The following is a 17,035-nucleotide window of genomic DNA, read 5'->3' on the forward strand; positions in this document are numbered from 1 at the left end:
GTGCCTGCAACACAGCCCTGGCCCAGGGAACAGGTCTTCCTGCCTGAATTATGGCTTGGCCAAGCCACAGCCATCCCAAATAACTTTTCAGCGGGAACACAACATTATGGTGAAGTTTTCTCAAAATGAGCAACTAAAGCAGCAGCACATGTGCCTGTCTCACGACACTTGTAGTCTCTTCATTTCCATGGGCAATTTACACTGTTCTTGGTCAAGAAGAAAACGCATTGGGGGTTGGTTACTTGCCATACCCTCTCATTCCACATCCTCCTTCACCAGCAAGGGCCTCCCAGATACTCACTATGACCAGTACCTGGACCTGAACTGCCCTCAGGTGCCAGATGAGCATGGTCCTTCTGCTCGGGAAGTTCCCTCTTCCAGCCTTCAGCCAAAGTCAGCCTTGCAGCCATCAACCAGCAAGACATGCGCTCGCTTTCTGTTGCTTTCCCCCTCTCCTCCTGCCAGTATATCTGCTCACATTTCAGGCAGTGACTCTGAGAGGGCAGTCCATTTTATTTAAATGTTTGTAATTAAGAGCTCCGCTGCCATGGTGATATCCATAGTATTTAATGGCTTTATTTCCCCTGATAGAGAAAGGAGGCAATACAGCTGTTTCTGGGAAAGGAGAAACCAAACAACTTATAACACGCATCTGAAGGCAGGGGAGTTAGGACTGCCTTTCCGGAGTTAGAACATTGTTTGTGTAGGCACATACAGTTTTTGGCACATCGGTGAATTTAGGGAGCACTCTTATGACACTGGCTGCATCTGCATAAACTTGTGCTCTCAGTTATCTATGGGTTGGTTTTACAGCGCATAAAAACTAGGTTGCAAAATTAAGCCTTAAAGTCCAGAAGAAGACAATACTGTATTTGCTGCAATCAAAGTAGCGTCTTCTCTCCCGAGAGCCACACCTCACTTGTCACCCTTCAAAAATTGCAGGCAGTCACTTGGTTCACATGTTATCAGAGAAAATAAAACAGATCCAAGAACATGCCAGTATCTACTCTTTGTGAGAGCTTGTTCAACCTTGCTGTCTTTCTCAGCTGCTAGTCAACCAAGACAACCTCATATGTGACAGCTGGGATTCCAGCGGTGACCTCAGTATGCCACACTAACTCCAGCAGTACCATCTTACTCAGAGCTGGCTGTACCACATCCAGCTGTGTCAACAACAAATCGCCGCTACACAAAAAAAAACCCCAACAGTCTAAAACCAAGAAGCAGTCAACCAAGACTGGAGCTGACAGCAAGTGCCAGCCCTGCCAAGCAGCCACAGATGGCAAGAGAGCCCACAGCAACTTGTGAATGCCCTGAAAAGCAAGCAAGCTAGATTTGCAAAGACAAGGTGGAGCTCCAGTGAAAGGCAGGCGTTCCTAAAATATCCTGATGAGGCCTAATACCGGACATACCTTACGTGTGCACCCTCATACTGTAAGTAATCCAGAAGACCAGCATTAAGAAGTAAAGGTGCAATACCCTGCTGTGCAAGGGTATTTAGGCAAGACTTTCCTGTTCTCTTCCCTAAGTACCTGCTACTGGCCACTGCTGGAGACAGGATTCTGGGTTGGCTGGTCTGATTCAGCACATCAGTTCTTATCTTAACAATCCCTCTGAGTCTTGTAATGTACGAAATATCTTCTGAAGGCTGTTACAGAAAGGATAAGCCAGGATGCCATGCAATATTTCCAAGAACTCCTGATGGCAATCTGTAATTAAAGCATGCTAATCAACCTATCCTCTCAACTAGACACCTTCTGGGGCTAGCAATACTATGTGAATTGCTCACCCCATGTGCACTCACCTGCTCTACGTGGGGCTTCTTGGCAAAGGAGATCCTGGCTATGGAGTGAGAAGCTATAGACAGCTCTTGTCCATTCACCTCCCCTTCCTCCACCTCCACCAGACCTAGTGAGAAGCAAGGTCATATATATTATTAGGCTACAAAGGTTACTTAATGATGTCACAATTATTAGGCTATGTAATAAACCACCACTCTCCCTGAAGAACTATTTTATTTGTCCTAGCACATATCGACAACTGTAAATCCACGCAACCTCAGACATGTAATGCTGCTTAGAAAAATCTAGCCAGACTGACTTACTTACCCGTGTGGGATGAGTATCACATTGCAACTGGCAGTTTTCCCTTCAGCACCTGTTCTGCAGTTTTAGATGCAAATTTAAGCATCAACTGACACATATAATAATTTAGATGTGGTTTTCTCTCTCTCATTCAGTCCCTGTAAGGTGTGTAACAAGTACCAAGGCACATCCAGACAGTGGGACATTCTCCTAGTTTAGGAGCTAAGAAAGAAGACTGCACTGAGATTACTCTCCAAGATTGTTAAGGGAACAGCAGGAGAGAAGCTCCCCTGCTACAGTGCTGCAGAGGCTCTTGCTAGTGCCACAGCCCGGGCAGGGTCTCTAATAGGGAACCTGCTATATCGGTCACACCAAACACTCCTGGATGGAGAGGCTGCAAAGCGGGGGTTAAAAGCACCACAGCCCCACCTTGCCCAGGGCCACAAGCTCTACCCTGCACCGCAGAATCAAATACAGCGAGTGTTGACATTGGTAACAGTTTAAGTGGGTTGTTAAATCTGACCCTCTTTAGAAGGAGCAGCTGGCCAAATATGACACTACCAATAGAAGGAGGACTCTAGACACAGGAGTTCATGAACCAAGGCATGCACCTCTCTACTGCTACCACAGGGTCAACTGTGGTCAACCCATAGGAGCAGTGGGAAGCATCTTATCTGTACATGTTCCCCCTGCCTCCCCACAAAAAAAAAAAAAGACTAGGATGCTACAAAGGCATCAAGAATGTCACTGGCCACTTATCACCTGCCATCATTAAGGCTCAGACTGCAATTCTTGTTACAGAGGCAGGGGTTCTTTTGGTTTACAAAGCTACGTCTGCAAATACCAACATATCATTTGAGGAAAGGATACCTCTCGAGTCTCCTGCATGAGCGGTATTTCGACTTACAGTCCTTTCCTGTCACAGAAAGCTAGAAAGCCACGCTGTCTGGGCAAAGCCACATGGCCAGTCCTAGAAACTCAGTGCTTTTGACACAAGCTCATTTATTAATTTGTTTTCACTGTGGGTTCAGCGCCAAAGAGCAGGGATGCTGCTCTTTGGCACTGAACCCACAGTGAAAATAAATTAAATGAAACTGTGAGAGGTGCAATAATTTTCTGGAAAAGTGATGAAATGGCACAGCAGGGTAAGGACCTCTTCTTTTCCCCAGTGTGGCTATCAGATGTGTACCTGTGTTCTGGGCACTGATGAAGGCCACCTTATTAGTGTCAGGTTTGAGGCGGATGAATCCACATTCTCGGTGCATGGGCTTCCTAGTGTCCGGATGAAAGGCGTTGAACCTGAGGGGAAATCAGAATACAAAAGCTGCTGTTTGTTGCACTGAAAATACAGTGTTTGGCCTGGTATTGTCTCAGAGGAAACGGTATTTTATCTAACCACATGACTGCCTGCAGTATTATTTGAAGAGTAAAAGACTGACAACGCTTCACGGTTGGGAGATGTAAACGTGTAAAAATATAGTTACTTTACAGGCACAGCTATTTCTCAGAGCTTCAGTTAGTTATTTAAGTTCAAGCTTCAGATTTTCCACAGCTCCAGGGTCCTTCTAAGAGCTAGCTGAGAAACTCCCTCAGGAAGTCAGACATTTCACAGATGCTGAAGCCATACTCTGTCTCAGATAGTTCCTTTTCTCAAATAAATATCTGAAATTACAGTATAATCTCTATTTAGCTTTTAAACCTGGCAAGTTGGTTTTTTTGTGTATTACATGCTGCAGGCAGTAACAGAGCAGACTTATTTCTCCCACCACCCCCTTCAAAAAGAAAAAAGTTCAGCTCAGATTCTTCTTTATTCTTCATGAGGTCTTAGAGTTGTATGTTTGGTCACCCATAATGTGGGTGATTACATATATCATGCACATTCATATATTGTGTTAGTGCTACAGCATTCCTGAGTTTACACAGGTAACTGAATTAAACAGCAGCAGCTTAAATACAATAGCAAGCTAGGTATCTATACAACGTAGTGGACTATCCTATTGGTGTTTCTTTATTCTAGACTAATCTCTTTCTTTTCATACTGTTTTTCATAGAATTTCCCATTCTGCATCCTTCTACAGGAAAGGAGACAGAGGCAACCTGGGAGCTGCTGCTGCTAAATCTGCACCCAGAACTCCCTCACACGACAGCAGTTTCCACACGTGCCTCTGCTGTGCAACTGGGATATGCCTGCTGGGAACGGCCAACACCAGTCGCCTTGGCCACTGTGACCTGTCCTGGGACTGGAGATATGCTGTATCACCAGCTGCCACCCCAAAGGTAACAGGGCAAGTGTGCAAGAAGAGCTTGACCAAGGGGCTTGTCCAGGCACTGGCACGTGGCAAGCTGGAGTAGTTATTTATTAAAGAAGCACTGAGAGCTGAAAAGTCCAAAGCAAGTGTTTCCTATGTGAAGCAAAATATAATTAATCACGCAGAGTCAACATTTCCTAGAAGACCAGCAGCACAAGGTACAGCACATGGCACCCCTACACATGGTACAAGAAATCTGTGGGCTTCAAAGAACTGGAGACAAGGAAAGGGAAGCACAGCTAAGACATGCAGTTAGGGAGGAGTTTGGGTGCCTTGCAGCTGCTTCTGGCTCCCCAGTGTCCTCTGGGTACAAATACACAAATTACTCCTCTTGTTTGGCTTTGTCTCTATATAAAGGATGTCTCCTTTTCACCATGTCGTTATAGGAGGAACCAGGAACGACTTCTATTAGTGGTGCAGGGCCACATCCCTGCTAAGGCATGTGCTAGCATCACAGCCTCTGTGCTCTGCAGCCATGAAGCCAGGTACCCTACAGAGTCGTGCCTCATGGTGGGATTATCTACAATCAAAGGAGGAATGAACTTAAATCAGGCTTCTTTCAGTGCTTGGAGTATTCAAGAGACATATGGACTGTCTTGTAACAGTCAAGTGGCACTGCTCCAGGAGCCAGGGAGGCACAGGGTCTCTGTCCTCCAAGCCTGCTGCCTATTTTCCTGACACTTCCCAGAGCTCAACAGCTCTGAGCTGTTTATCTCCTTGGCACCAAAAAAAAAAAAAAAAAAAAAAAGCGATTCAAATCAGCAACTGTTCAAAAGTTGGAGAGGGAGATGTAGACAGAGCATGACTGTTGGAGCTTTGTTTCTTTTGGAAACTGGACTAAAAATGCCACATGCTGAGCTGGCAGCTCTATCACAATGAACGGCGCACACCAGGAACACAGAACATCTTCTACACAGCATTGGCATCTTGTAATTATTCTTGTCTCTGGTTTTCAAAGTGACAAACTTTCCAGCTCACCCCTCCCAAATGAGTATTGGAGCAGCACTGAACAGTTAGCTAACACGTCACTTCTCTTCTTCCAGATTTCTTTTTGATTTCTTAGAACAATTACTTGCAGCCAATGCAGCTAAGCTATCTGCCTCCTACCCCATATAGTTTGTTAAACACTTGAATTTTTCTCAGATTTTCACAGTGGTGAAGACTGAAGACCACAGTTTAAAATGGACAAACTTGGCAGCCATACCATAGCTCCTTCATTTATTATATCTGTAAGTGGGAATTTCACAAAGCAGAACGATAGCAGTTGTAACGCTATTACCTCAAGATTCGTGTCTAATTAGACAGCTACTGCCAGTAAGAAGAATGGGGGTTTTTTTTCTGGCCATGAGGACAGTACATCTTTTGGCTAACATATATACCCAGTGCACATCACGTTAAAGTGGAAGGATCACTGGTCTTTCAAAGGCAAGCACAGAATTTGCACAAACAATAGTGATGTCCATGCTGGGGCCATTCTTGGTACCCTAAGTTACTCTCACTATTCTAAGTTACAGTCACATTCGCAGCACCCTGAGTTACTTCTCACTATGTAACCCTCAAGACTGGTGGACCACAAGAACTGTACACTGCACCATGGCCACAGTCCTGATCCTGTACATGTGTGCTTCTGCACGAGTTCACAGGTGTGAACTCACTTTTGAAATGCTCTGTAGAAGTGCACTGTACTCTTGGGCTAGTGAATCTTCAGTGACTGCAGGTGTGCAGCTCTGGGTATGTTGCAACAGCATGCCAATTATCACAAGTTTTAAAGGAAAACGAAAGTCAGACCGTGCAGTAACATATCATTACATCGCCTCATTTGGTAGGTGAAAAATTGTTTACTTTGCCACTGGAAAAGAAACAAAACCAACAAATCTCACTGGAGCCATGCTTGCTCCAATCCAAAAGCTGCTGCAAACAGATAAACCCCTAGACTTACGAGAAGTTGAGCATGGGCTGCCCCACGTGAGAGATGTGCACTTCTTCCAGGTACTGGAAGGGCTTCATTGTAGGGAAGGTGCCATCTCCTGGCGGATCTGAGAGCCAGGTGCCCAGCATCCAGGACAGGGGCTCCATCACAGGATTCAGCTGGGGAGTTTCTGTGGAGGAAGAAGAAAGAATGAAGAAAGAAAATTCAGGGATCTGTGCTCTGCAGCTTGCTGTGAGCTGCTTACAGCTGAGTGGAGGTGAACACAAAACACCTCAGAAATGGTCCAACGCAGCAGCAATGCTTTTCTCTAGAGCAGCGTCAGCTCCAAGGTGCAAGCGGAGACAGGGAACAACAAACAGTCACGGAAAGTACGTCTGTTTTCAAACCTGCTCTTGGCCTTACATAGAGCACTCTTCCAGGTGGTCCATTTCTGACTCCTCTCTGTAGCTTGATCTGAAGAGAAAGCCCCCTCCCATCTACACGCAAGGAAGAAGACTGAAATCTCAGTGTAAAGAATTATCACCAAATGATAATTAAATCTCTAATGCTCTGGCCTGATTTTTCTCAAGCACTGAGTACGTACCATTCCTGTTTGTTTCAGAGACCAAGGAAATGAGTCCTCACTTCAGAGGAAAAAGACTGCATACATATTCAAAATCAAAGATTGGCTGTAATTTTTTTTGAAGAGGTTAACAACGACCTGCACTTGTACAAAGAGACAGGGATTGTTCAGAAGTTGTTCTGCTTAGGCTCTGGACTAAGGCTAAGGTTTTAAAAAGACCAGGGTGCCTGCAAGTTAAAGCATAAATGGAAGAGAAAGCTACTTTCCTTTGTCATTGCATTTATTAAGAAGCAACCAAGGTCTGTTTCACAAAGTTAAAACTTCTTTAACAAACCACTTTAGAGGACCTTTGATAAACAACAGTTTTGCATTTTGCTGTGATTTCAGAGGGTGTGACCTGGAAAAAAAATAAATCGGAGAAATGCAGACAGACAATTTAAAGCCACGTGAACAGCAAAGCAGATCCATTCCTAAGGTGTAAGCATGGAAAGTGATACGGCACCCACATGATCTCAGGAAAGACTAATACCAGTAGAAATTAGGTGCCCACTACTCTAGGTTAGCTATGTTATGCAGACAAGTATGACTGAAGTATACTTAAAGCATAAGTATATCAGTGGGAGCATCCTCCTCCCACTCACGTGATAAATGACTCATATTGGCAGGGTGGGAGTTGAAGGGGGTTCTCTTCCACACCTAGTGATACTGCCTAATACAAGAACAAGCTACCTGTCCAGCTGGTCTAAAAGGCACGGACTCTGCTGCAGGGAGAAATTATGATCTAAAAATGTGATGCTGTGGGTAAAAATTTGCTTGATCAGTCTGAGTTTCACTGTGCTCAGTCCCAAACATCAGGCTAAAAAGACTGAGTGAGGAGGAAGAATGGAGTGTCCACACCTGGAATGTCAAAGCAGGGGGAACAGAAACTTTCCCAGGTGAAAGAGAATTACCACTTTTGTTATTTATTCTCCCACAGATAGCAGGTTTAGAAAGCCAGCCGGCATGTCAGCAAGATGCTGCTAATTACTTTTCTTTATCCTGAAGTATTTTGCAAGTGAAGCAACATGAGAAAACATGAGAGCTCACTATGAAGTGATAAAAATCTACAGCATCAGAGCCAGCCTTTGCAAAGACCGTCCTGCCAGCCTGTGCATTCACCACCAGCTTACCAAAGGTGTTAAAAAGGGGTCCCTACAATACATACAGCAGTGTTAGTGTACCAGACAGTATTCCATTGTACTTACCTTCCACCAGCAACCAAAGCAACAGAACATTATTTTCTGGTGCAGCAAAGACCTTAATACAGTGGTGACTGATAACAAAAGTCCAAAATTATTGCTACAAGAAACTCCATACTTCTACACTGCTTCTTAGGAACCAGTTTCCCTTTCTACTTTCATGTTGAGAGCAAGCAGTTTTGCAAGTAAGGAGAGTATCGCTACCCCATCCAACTCGTATTTGCTTTTCACTTGCTACTGCATACACTGCATTTCTTTCCAAGCTTTTTGCAGGCTCAAATTCCCACCATGGAAGGGAAGAGCAAAGCTTTGGAAAGGCTAGAAGAGACTACAGCCTGGGCTGCTGCTGCCCTCTCCTGGATCAGGAGCTGGCAACAAAGCCTAGGAGCAGGATGCTTTCTGTCACCAGAGTGCTTGTAATAGAGCACTTCATTTTCTTCTGCTTACGAACCTTGCAGCATTTCAGGAAAAAGCATCAAAATGACAGATGAAAGAAATGGCTTTAGCTATTTCCACTCTTTAGACTCGGTTATAAACCAAAAGAAGCCAACCGATCATTTCCAGCACCCACAGCTTGACCCCATTGCCTTGCTATGCAGCGTCCAGCCTGGCTGGAGGTGCTTGACCAGGCAAGCTAGTCTCACTTCCAAAGAGCTGGACTTCTCAGCCAGCTGAAAAGTGAAGATGTAACCATATATCCTGAAGTCTACGGCATCTGGGCAAAAAACATGGCCAAGCGACCAGTATTATTACTTTTCCAAACTACCTGGATGGCAGCGAAGCCAACATGAGTTTTTCAGTTCTTATGTCACTTGGAAAAGCCAGGAGCAACAGAAGTGCTGGTGAGAATAAGGACCAGAGACTCAGTGAAGTGCAGAAGATTAAACACATCCTGCTCACATCCTATGCGGTGCTCTTCTTACTTTTGGTATTGGTCTCTGACTAGTGGACTAAGTCCTTTTTTCTTCCTGGCAGCCTTCTGTGCCAGAAGGCTGAGCTGAGAACGTGGAAAAGCAAGAGTGGGGAGGCAGACAGGAAAGAGGCTGATTGAGTCCATCAGAAAAAAAAAAAGTGGTGATTCGAAAAGAAATTTGCTTCTTATGTTGTGGTTGGGGTGGGTAAATGCAAGAGTATTGTAGCAACAAAAAGTAGAGTTTAAAGAGGAAAATATTTTTTTCTGCTGAGCTGCTTTGTTTCAAACAGGTTTATAGATGCAGTCACTGTCAAGATGAATTTCACTGATGAAGGAGCATATACTTCCCTTTTTAAAGATCTAAACTCTTGGCGCATCACTTTTACAAACAACCTGCTACTATGGATTAAAAAGTAAGTGTGTGACGATATCAAGAATACGAACCTCGTCTGAGAATTTGCAGTGCAAGAAATACTGGCCACCCTTCTGCATGTTTAAAGCTTCAGACTCAGATGAGGTCCTCTTAATGCCGGTTCTCTTGCATCCACATGCAGAGTTTCTCTTTTATCTAATAACAGGGAAGCTCACACTACAGCCTCTTTCTTAACAAGGACATTCCTGGAGTCACTTTCCCCTACCAGATGATACACTTTCTTGAAGCCATTAGGGACCCAGCATCTTTGAGACCTCCATTCCTCTACGAAACCCAACTAAAATCAGCCACAATGCTCACAAGTTGCGACAGCTTGGGAGACAAAAGCCACAGGCACATAAGCAACCTGACAACCTAGATTTCTTTTCCTCAGGAAGCCACTCAGGCCAAAACTGCTGTGCCCAGGTGCTGGGCACACGAGTCAGCTCTGTTTCACCATCTGACCCTGCTTCATCCCTCTGAACTGGCAGATGTGTTTCCACATCTTTCCCATCCACAGAGGGTTTAGAATTCAAATCCCTCCCTGTGCTGTAGCAAAGTCAGAGTGTAATTGGCTGTCCAGGCTTTGCAGCGGGAGACAGCACGCTCTCCCTGCCATGAGACAAACCAGACAAAGCAGCTGGACAGCCCCCTCGGGCCATGTCTACACAGGCTTCAGCCAGCGTGGCTCTCAAGTGGGATCCCTGGCACAGAAAGCTACGCTGGCACAAATTCCTACACAGCTTTATCAGCAAAACTGTGGTGTGAGCAGCCAGCTGGTTGCTAACAAGGCAGCTAACCTATTTCCCCTAAGCTGGAGAATACTTGCAGCAGGAAACTTAAGGAAAAAAAAAACACCACAAACCAAAACCCCAAACAAAAACCAAACCAACTCATACAGCACCTTCTCAGTCTTCAAAGTGCAGGGTCTACAGCAACAGCTGGGCAGCCTCCTGCAGTCCTTTCTTCAGCTGAGTTGCTTACTGAATTTAAATCATCATCATCATCAAGGTTCTGGCAATTAAGGAGCAGCCTTGTTCAGCATACTTTTTCCATCTCTAAGTACAGAAGGTGGCTTTGTACTCTGCTGCCCTTCCCTGAGTGTTGCACCACTTTATGCACTTTGCTGATGCTCCCCCCAGTAAACCAGTAAAACATTCCTAGCACTGACATGCTCTAGCTCCATCTCTGCTCTAAAAGCTGGGAACGTGGTTATATTCACAAATTTTCATCTTACAGCCTATCCTAGTAATTAATTTCATGACAAAGCACCAATGTGTTGTTGCCTCTGTTTCTAACCTCTGTGGTAAAATGCTCCAGTGCCTGTAGTCACTGTCAGAGTTCTCCTGCACTACAAAATACAGAGAAAACATTCTTAAAATTATACACTATTATGAGAAACCCGAACATCCTACCTGAGCTTACCTCAACATGTTTTACTTTCTCTCAAGTTTTCCTTAGTTAGTGTTTTCATTGCTTCCTAATTGCAAGCTGTTTTTTTGTTGTGAGTCATTGCCGACTCACTGCAGAATTAAATTTAATGCACAAGCTGTATAGGCTATTAGGAAAAAAACCTAGAAAAAACAAGACCATTCCACTGAAAAAAAAGCAACAGCAGAGCAAAAAGTCTTGTTTCCCCCCTTCCAACCACCCTTCTCTCCAAGGGGGTGGTAAAAGAGCCATCTCTCTGATCAACCAAATCCCAAACCTGCTGCATGTCAGGTCGGTGCCTGCACACTGGTTGCTCCCATGCAGAGCACGAGGCAGCTTACAGCACGTGCTCGGGCCATAGGTGCTGTGAAGTCTCACCTAGCTTCTCTCATGATGCCTTCTGCCACAGATTCTTAACCTATGCACACATATTCCTACTCCTTATCTCGCTCTTAGCTTACTTTATAGCTCCCTTATTCTTTGTAACACCCACTTACTCTATTCACCAGCCTTCTACCCTGGCCATTCCCATCCCAGACAAGGAAGAAAAAAAAAAAATTACAAGCAGCACCTGCCATCTCAGAATAAAAGCATTTTTCTTCCAAAATCTAGCTCCAAGGTAACGTACAGCTGCCAGGTTAGCAGTGCCTGCCCTGGTAGAGGCAATTTTTCTGACAGCACATCTCTGCAATCCATTATAAGTGTTTCATTTTCAAGCTAAACTGGACAGGGACCCATTGCTGTTCAAGTCCTGCTCAGACAGATGAAAGTACAGCATCTCGCATCCTTGCACAACCACATTTCTCTTCTCACTGCCACTGAGGAACATGATTTTGCTATTTGTTTTCTGCAACACAAATGAAAACCTTTTTGCGAAACACCACCTCAGGCCCCACAGACCAGGCATCAGGACTCCATCTCGGCACAAAACCAGACATTTAATGTTCAGGTCCTTCTGCCTGTCCCCAAAGTTCACCAACTATGCTTCATTCGCATGTAAAAGTATTATAAACGACCTCATTTCTACACTGGCGTTGTACAAATATTTAAAGACAAATCTAAGCTGGAAGGAAATATTATTTCCTACTGATTCCTAGCAAAATTCTAACCATTTTTCACATGGACTTATTTTGCAAACTCTCCTGCCTTTAATATGACCTTCATGAAAGCAGACATGCAGTGTGGAAGAGGCTCCACACATGCTCAAATGTCTGAATTCTAACAGCTTTACCTTTCTCATAGACACTTCAATCCCATTGAATCATACCTGCGTTTGCTCCATTGCCAGCCATAGTTTGCAAAGTTATTTTTCTATTGCTTGATCTAGCTCTCTAACCACCTTTGCTCACCAGCAAGTGTTTTGCGCAGGGTTGATAAGATGGCTATAAGGGAAGTGAGCTCATGATTAGGTAAGAGAGTTATCCCGGTGCCTGCTGGGAGATGTAGTTTTACAAAACAACCAAACCTGAGCATGTAAGACAAGGTGATCTTGTGAAAGGAGCATTTCAGATCTCCTGTCTGTGCTAGCACTGGGGGAGTATGATGCAGCACAGCTGCGAAACCTTCAAGCAGAACAAGATGGCCAGATAGTACTTGTGTATCAGAGGACAGTGCTGTTAGAACAGTCTCCCCTTCCCCAGGACACTGGATCCATATTTGCTCGCTGGCTCTCCCTAATTTCTCCCAGCATATCCTGTTGTTCTCCAGAAGATGCATCTAACCTCATTCTGCCTGGTGCACTGTGCCTAACTGCACTCCTCTGCTGGAAGTATTCCTCAACCTTTGGTCCATGGACCTCAGAAGTGGCCCATGAAAACAGAAGGAAACATTTTCCTACCGAACAAGCGAGCAAATTCAAAGTTTAGATGGAAAAGGTCACTGTGGCAGCTGTGCAGGAAACAGCCCAGGGCTTCTCCTAAAACCAGTCAGTCAATCCCCCTGTTAAGACAGGTTGGGAAACACCACTTGAGCACATCATGACAGTTTGATGTGTGACACTGTGAGCCAAACTCACCCAGACTGAGTCACCGATCCTCAAGTGTGGCTGGCAGGGACTGCGTGTGCAGCAGTTTTGCAGAAATCTGCTCTTTCCAGCCAGTTGTAGTTTGGATACAGCCAGCAGAAATTTACTTGTCTCACTGGAGGAAAATACCAGTTGAGAACTAGTACCAAAATGAAGATCTGCTTAATGGGTGCGGGCCTAAAGCTTGTTTTTCTGCTCACGATTTTGCGGAAGCGGCTGAACGTCAGGCAGCAGCAAAGAGAGGTCCCGCAGCATGTGGAGCTGGGATGCAGACGCGTAACAACCTGCACGGTCAGTCCAGTCGGTTACTTTACTTACACTCCCCATCCCCAAGGCACTGCCTTTAGAAGAAAAAAATATGCAGGCTCAGATTCACAGCTAATAACATCACCTCAACTACACATCAGATGATTTAGGACAACTGAAATGTAGCTAACAAAGACTATAATTATTATTAACCTAATATGTTACCTGACTGTATTTTTATGAATACCAAAAAGCCCTTCTTCAATTCAGCTTTGCATTACAGTAAGACTTAGTGTCTAGGCATAAACCAGACTACCCAGCAGCAGTCAGCTGCACTTAATCAGGTATTTTGACTGCCATAAACTACTACTATGAGCATAAAAAAACCCAATGCAAGGCAGATGAGCACCAACATTAAACTAAAAAAAAAAAAAGCCAGCTAGCCCCCTTTAAAAAAAATCACTAGCCAAAGGATTCCATAAGAACTTCCCATTGCACTGAGCTGTAATAGCTGAAGTAATTCATTTTCACATACTGATCTTCAGTTTTTTTGGCAAGAGACAGCAGAACATATAAGAATAAAGAAAAACATCCTTCAGGACACTCTTTTTGCAATTAGTGTCTCACTGAAGGTATTCCAACAAAGCTAGACACCCTTTTTTCATATATATATATATTTTTATATTCATATATATATTTTTTATATATATATAAATATATATATATATGAAAGAATTATGATTATGGAACCTTAAAATTGTATTTAGTTTTCTTTAGTTTGACACCAAAACGATACAAAAATACAGACCAGAAGGTACAAATAAGACTATGTTGATTTCCCATGGGGGAAAAAAATTCTTCTACCCCCTCTACCCAAACCAAAGTGTGACTTTCCCCACACTTTGGAAAATTAAAAACACATGGAAAAAGTAGCATTAGGTATTGACCTTCAAGAATTTTGTCGGGATTTATTTTCTTGCACTTGAGTGAGGAAACAGGCCATGCTATAATAGTCTGGAGAATGTGTCTTTCTATGCCAGTATCATGTTTCTGACCATGTCTAATACTACATGGCTCTAGAAGAGAACATTTTTTTCTTCTCCTAAAGACGAAACCTCATAATGGGTGCAAGAATTACCATGAGGCAATACCTAACCATCCATGGGGCTTTCTTGAAGAAGTCGTCACCCAAGTCATGCATCCTTCACAAGGCAACCCAACATTTTCTCAGCATCCACACTAACATAAAACATCATTAGATGCTCCTAAACTCTTCCCCCAAATTGTATCTTGCAACTAGAATCATTATGCAAAAGTTTTATCAGCTATATATTAAAGCACTCTTTTTCTTGCAAGAGAAAGGGTTATGGCCCGATTTGACTTCTCCACAACAAGCTTTTTACACAATCTCGTCTCTCACTGAGTTTCTCTATGTTTTCAGGTGTCTCAAATTGTTTTTTAATTGATAGAGAAGTCATTCTCCATCTCTTCCCACTTCATTATCCATTTGCTGACTTCTTCTGTCTTCCGAGGGAGGAAATGATCAAACCAAACACAGACATTCAGTCACTAAAAGTAACCTCACTGTGTATCATGACATTGTCATATTTGATAACTACCACCTCACTTAGATTTCATGTATCCCGAGTACTGAGTGCAGTATATGGAATCTAAGATCAGAGGTACTTCTTACATCACTGGAGAAGACTACAACAGCCTTCCCAGATACCTGCTGCCCATGACAGCTCATTAACACACCAAAAAAAAATTCACAGGCACACTCCGAAGGAAGGCAAATCCTAACAGGTGCTACTGAGTCACAAACTAGTCAAAATAATCCAGGAAGGAAAAAAAAAAAATTCATCAAGAGAGCTGTCTGCAACACCATGACCTAACTTCCCACTCCACACCAGGAATCACCTCAGAAACTTCTGGGATATAAGAAATAGCTCGTGTGCCCAAAAACCTAATTCTTTCACCTCTGTCTGTCGGTCTAACACAAGCTGCTACTTCTCCTTCCAAAAACGGACCTCTCTCATATCTTTTACCGATCACATCTTTAGGACCTCTAACTCAAACAGCCTCTTATTGCTAAGAAAATGGTGAATTCTGCCTCAACACAAAACCACTGGGAATACTGACCACAGTCCTGGGATAGCAGGCTGTTCAAGTAAGGGAAACTGATCCTCTTCAGCTCATCTAGCTTCTCCTTCAGCTTCCTGACTTGACTGTCAGAGCGACTGATCCTTTGCCTCAAAAGTTTCAACTCTCCGTTCTTCTTTTCTACCTGCTCACGCAAGCAGCACACCTGACTTTTGCTCTGCCTGGAGGAGAAACAGTATGAGTGGAGGGAGTCAATGAGCTTGCAAGCTCCCGAGGCCGACATAATGACCTCATTGATTGACATAGGGTTGGCATCTGTGTCACCCTTCCGCCCCACCACAGCCTCAGCAGCAGGCTGAGGGGTAAGGTCTGCTGGGGATGCCGACAAACCCTGGGAAGGTTTCTGAGGGGTCGCAGTGAGGGATGAAGTAGGGGAGCCTTCCGCTACGGCCTTATCGTGTCCCGTAAGATGGCTGCTGCAGCTTGGTTCCACGTCTCTCTTTGGCCTTTTCCTTTCTAGCTGCTCTTTTGGGAAAGACGGCCTCTCTCTGGCATGCTTAGAGGAAAAGCTGTAAGAATGAAGGGAGCCGATGAACTTGCAAGCACCAGAGGCAGGAGGCGTGAAGTCATCAACCGACACACCACTTCTGTCTGCTACCCAGGTCCCCATCCAGGTGGCTTCAGGACAGTCCTCCACAGAAGATCTCTCAGGCTTTTTCTGAGGTCCAGGCTTTGCAACCAAATTATCACCTAACATCCTTCTCCGAGGGCCGTCCAGCTGGCTCTGGAGGAGGTTCTCTTCCTCCTCGGACATCGATCCGATTTCCGCTTGCAAAGTCGCCTCCTCCATCTCTTTCGTCCCTTGCATCACCATGAAGTCCTGGCCAGAAGACGAGGTCCTCTGAACTACCTCACAGCCTCCTTCCCTTGAGTCTTCTCCATCCTGCAGTGGCACCTGGCTTGCTATTTTTCTTCTGCTTCTGACATAATCCAGGTTGTCGTGTTTTTTCTCTGCAAGCTGGAAGATAGTAGGGACAGCAGTGGGCTTCAGCAACCGGTGCTGGTCTTCCAGACGCTTAGAAAAACTGTCTTTGGTGAAATGCTCACTGCAAAGAAATGAATACTTGGTGGGAGTCCAGTTGTCTCTCTGAACAGCTTTTAGCCACTGAATCAGACGCTTTGAATCCTTCAGAGGGAATCTAAAAAACAAACAGATAAAAACCATGAAAAAATAAGTTGCATTTTGGAAACCGGAAAAGTCAGTACTCTTAGGTTTAGGAAATTCTCGTGAAAGCTCTATTTTAACAGGTTACACTCGTTCGAGGATTATTTCACTTTGGGCCTAAACACTTAATATTCATTCCCTCTGTTAACAGCCCCACTTCACGAACAGCACAGAACTAAAAAGCGCTGTTTCCCTTTTCATCAGCAACTGACCAATTATTTAGCTGCTCATCTACCCTACGACAAACGCAGCAGCCTGTCCACAAATGAGGAGAAACAGAAGACGCGATAAACATCGAAAGACCCCGGCTCGGCCAACGCGTTGTCCACCTGCTGCCTCTGCAACCCTGTTGATGTTTACACCAGGTATATTTAATAAGGTGTAAAAATGCCTGGACTGAAAAAAGACCCAGAGTAGTTGAACGAGGTGCCTTTTCTAAATGGGCTCGCATCGGTCGCCTGAGATAACGACCTTCCCTTGGGGACTCACCTATGGCAGCATCCCCAGCGAGGCTCCTGGTGCGGGCAGAGGCAGGGGGACAGGCCGAGGCGGGGGGGGC

General features: G+C 44.5%; 1 protein-coding gene across 1 annotated transcript; it reads right to left on the reverse strand.

The window, feature by feature from the left end:
- Positions 1-1,729: 1,729 nt before the first annotated feature.
- On the reverse strand, positions 1,730-17,027 carry THAP4 (THAP domain containing 4). Its single transcript, XM_009322890.1, has 5 exons — positions 16,966-17,027; positions 15,291-16,450; positions 6,333-6,492; positions 3,274-3,383; positions 1,730-1,908 (listed from the first exon to the last, which is right to left on the reverse strand). Exons 2-5 carry the CDS (start codon positions 16,123-16,125, stop codon positions 1,730-1,732), a joined length of 1,284 nt encoding a protein of 427 aa, XP_009321165.1. The 5' UTR covers positions 16,126-16,450; positions 16,966-17,027.
- Between the last annotated feature and the right edge of the window lie 8 nt (positions 17,028-17,035).

This window comes from Pygoscelis adeliae, unplaced genomic scaffold (assembly GCF_000699105.1).
Source record: "Pygoscelis adeliae isolate BGI_AS28 unplaced genomic scaffold, ASM69910v1 Scaffold554, whole genome shotgun sequence".
NCBI lineage: Eukaryota > Metazoa > Chordata > Aves > Sphenisciformes > Spheniscidae > Pygoscelis > Pygoscelis adeliae.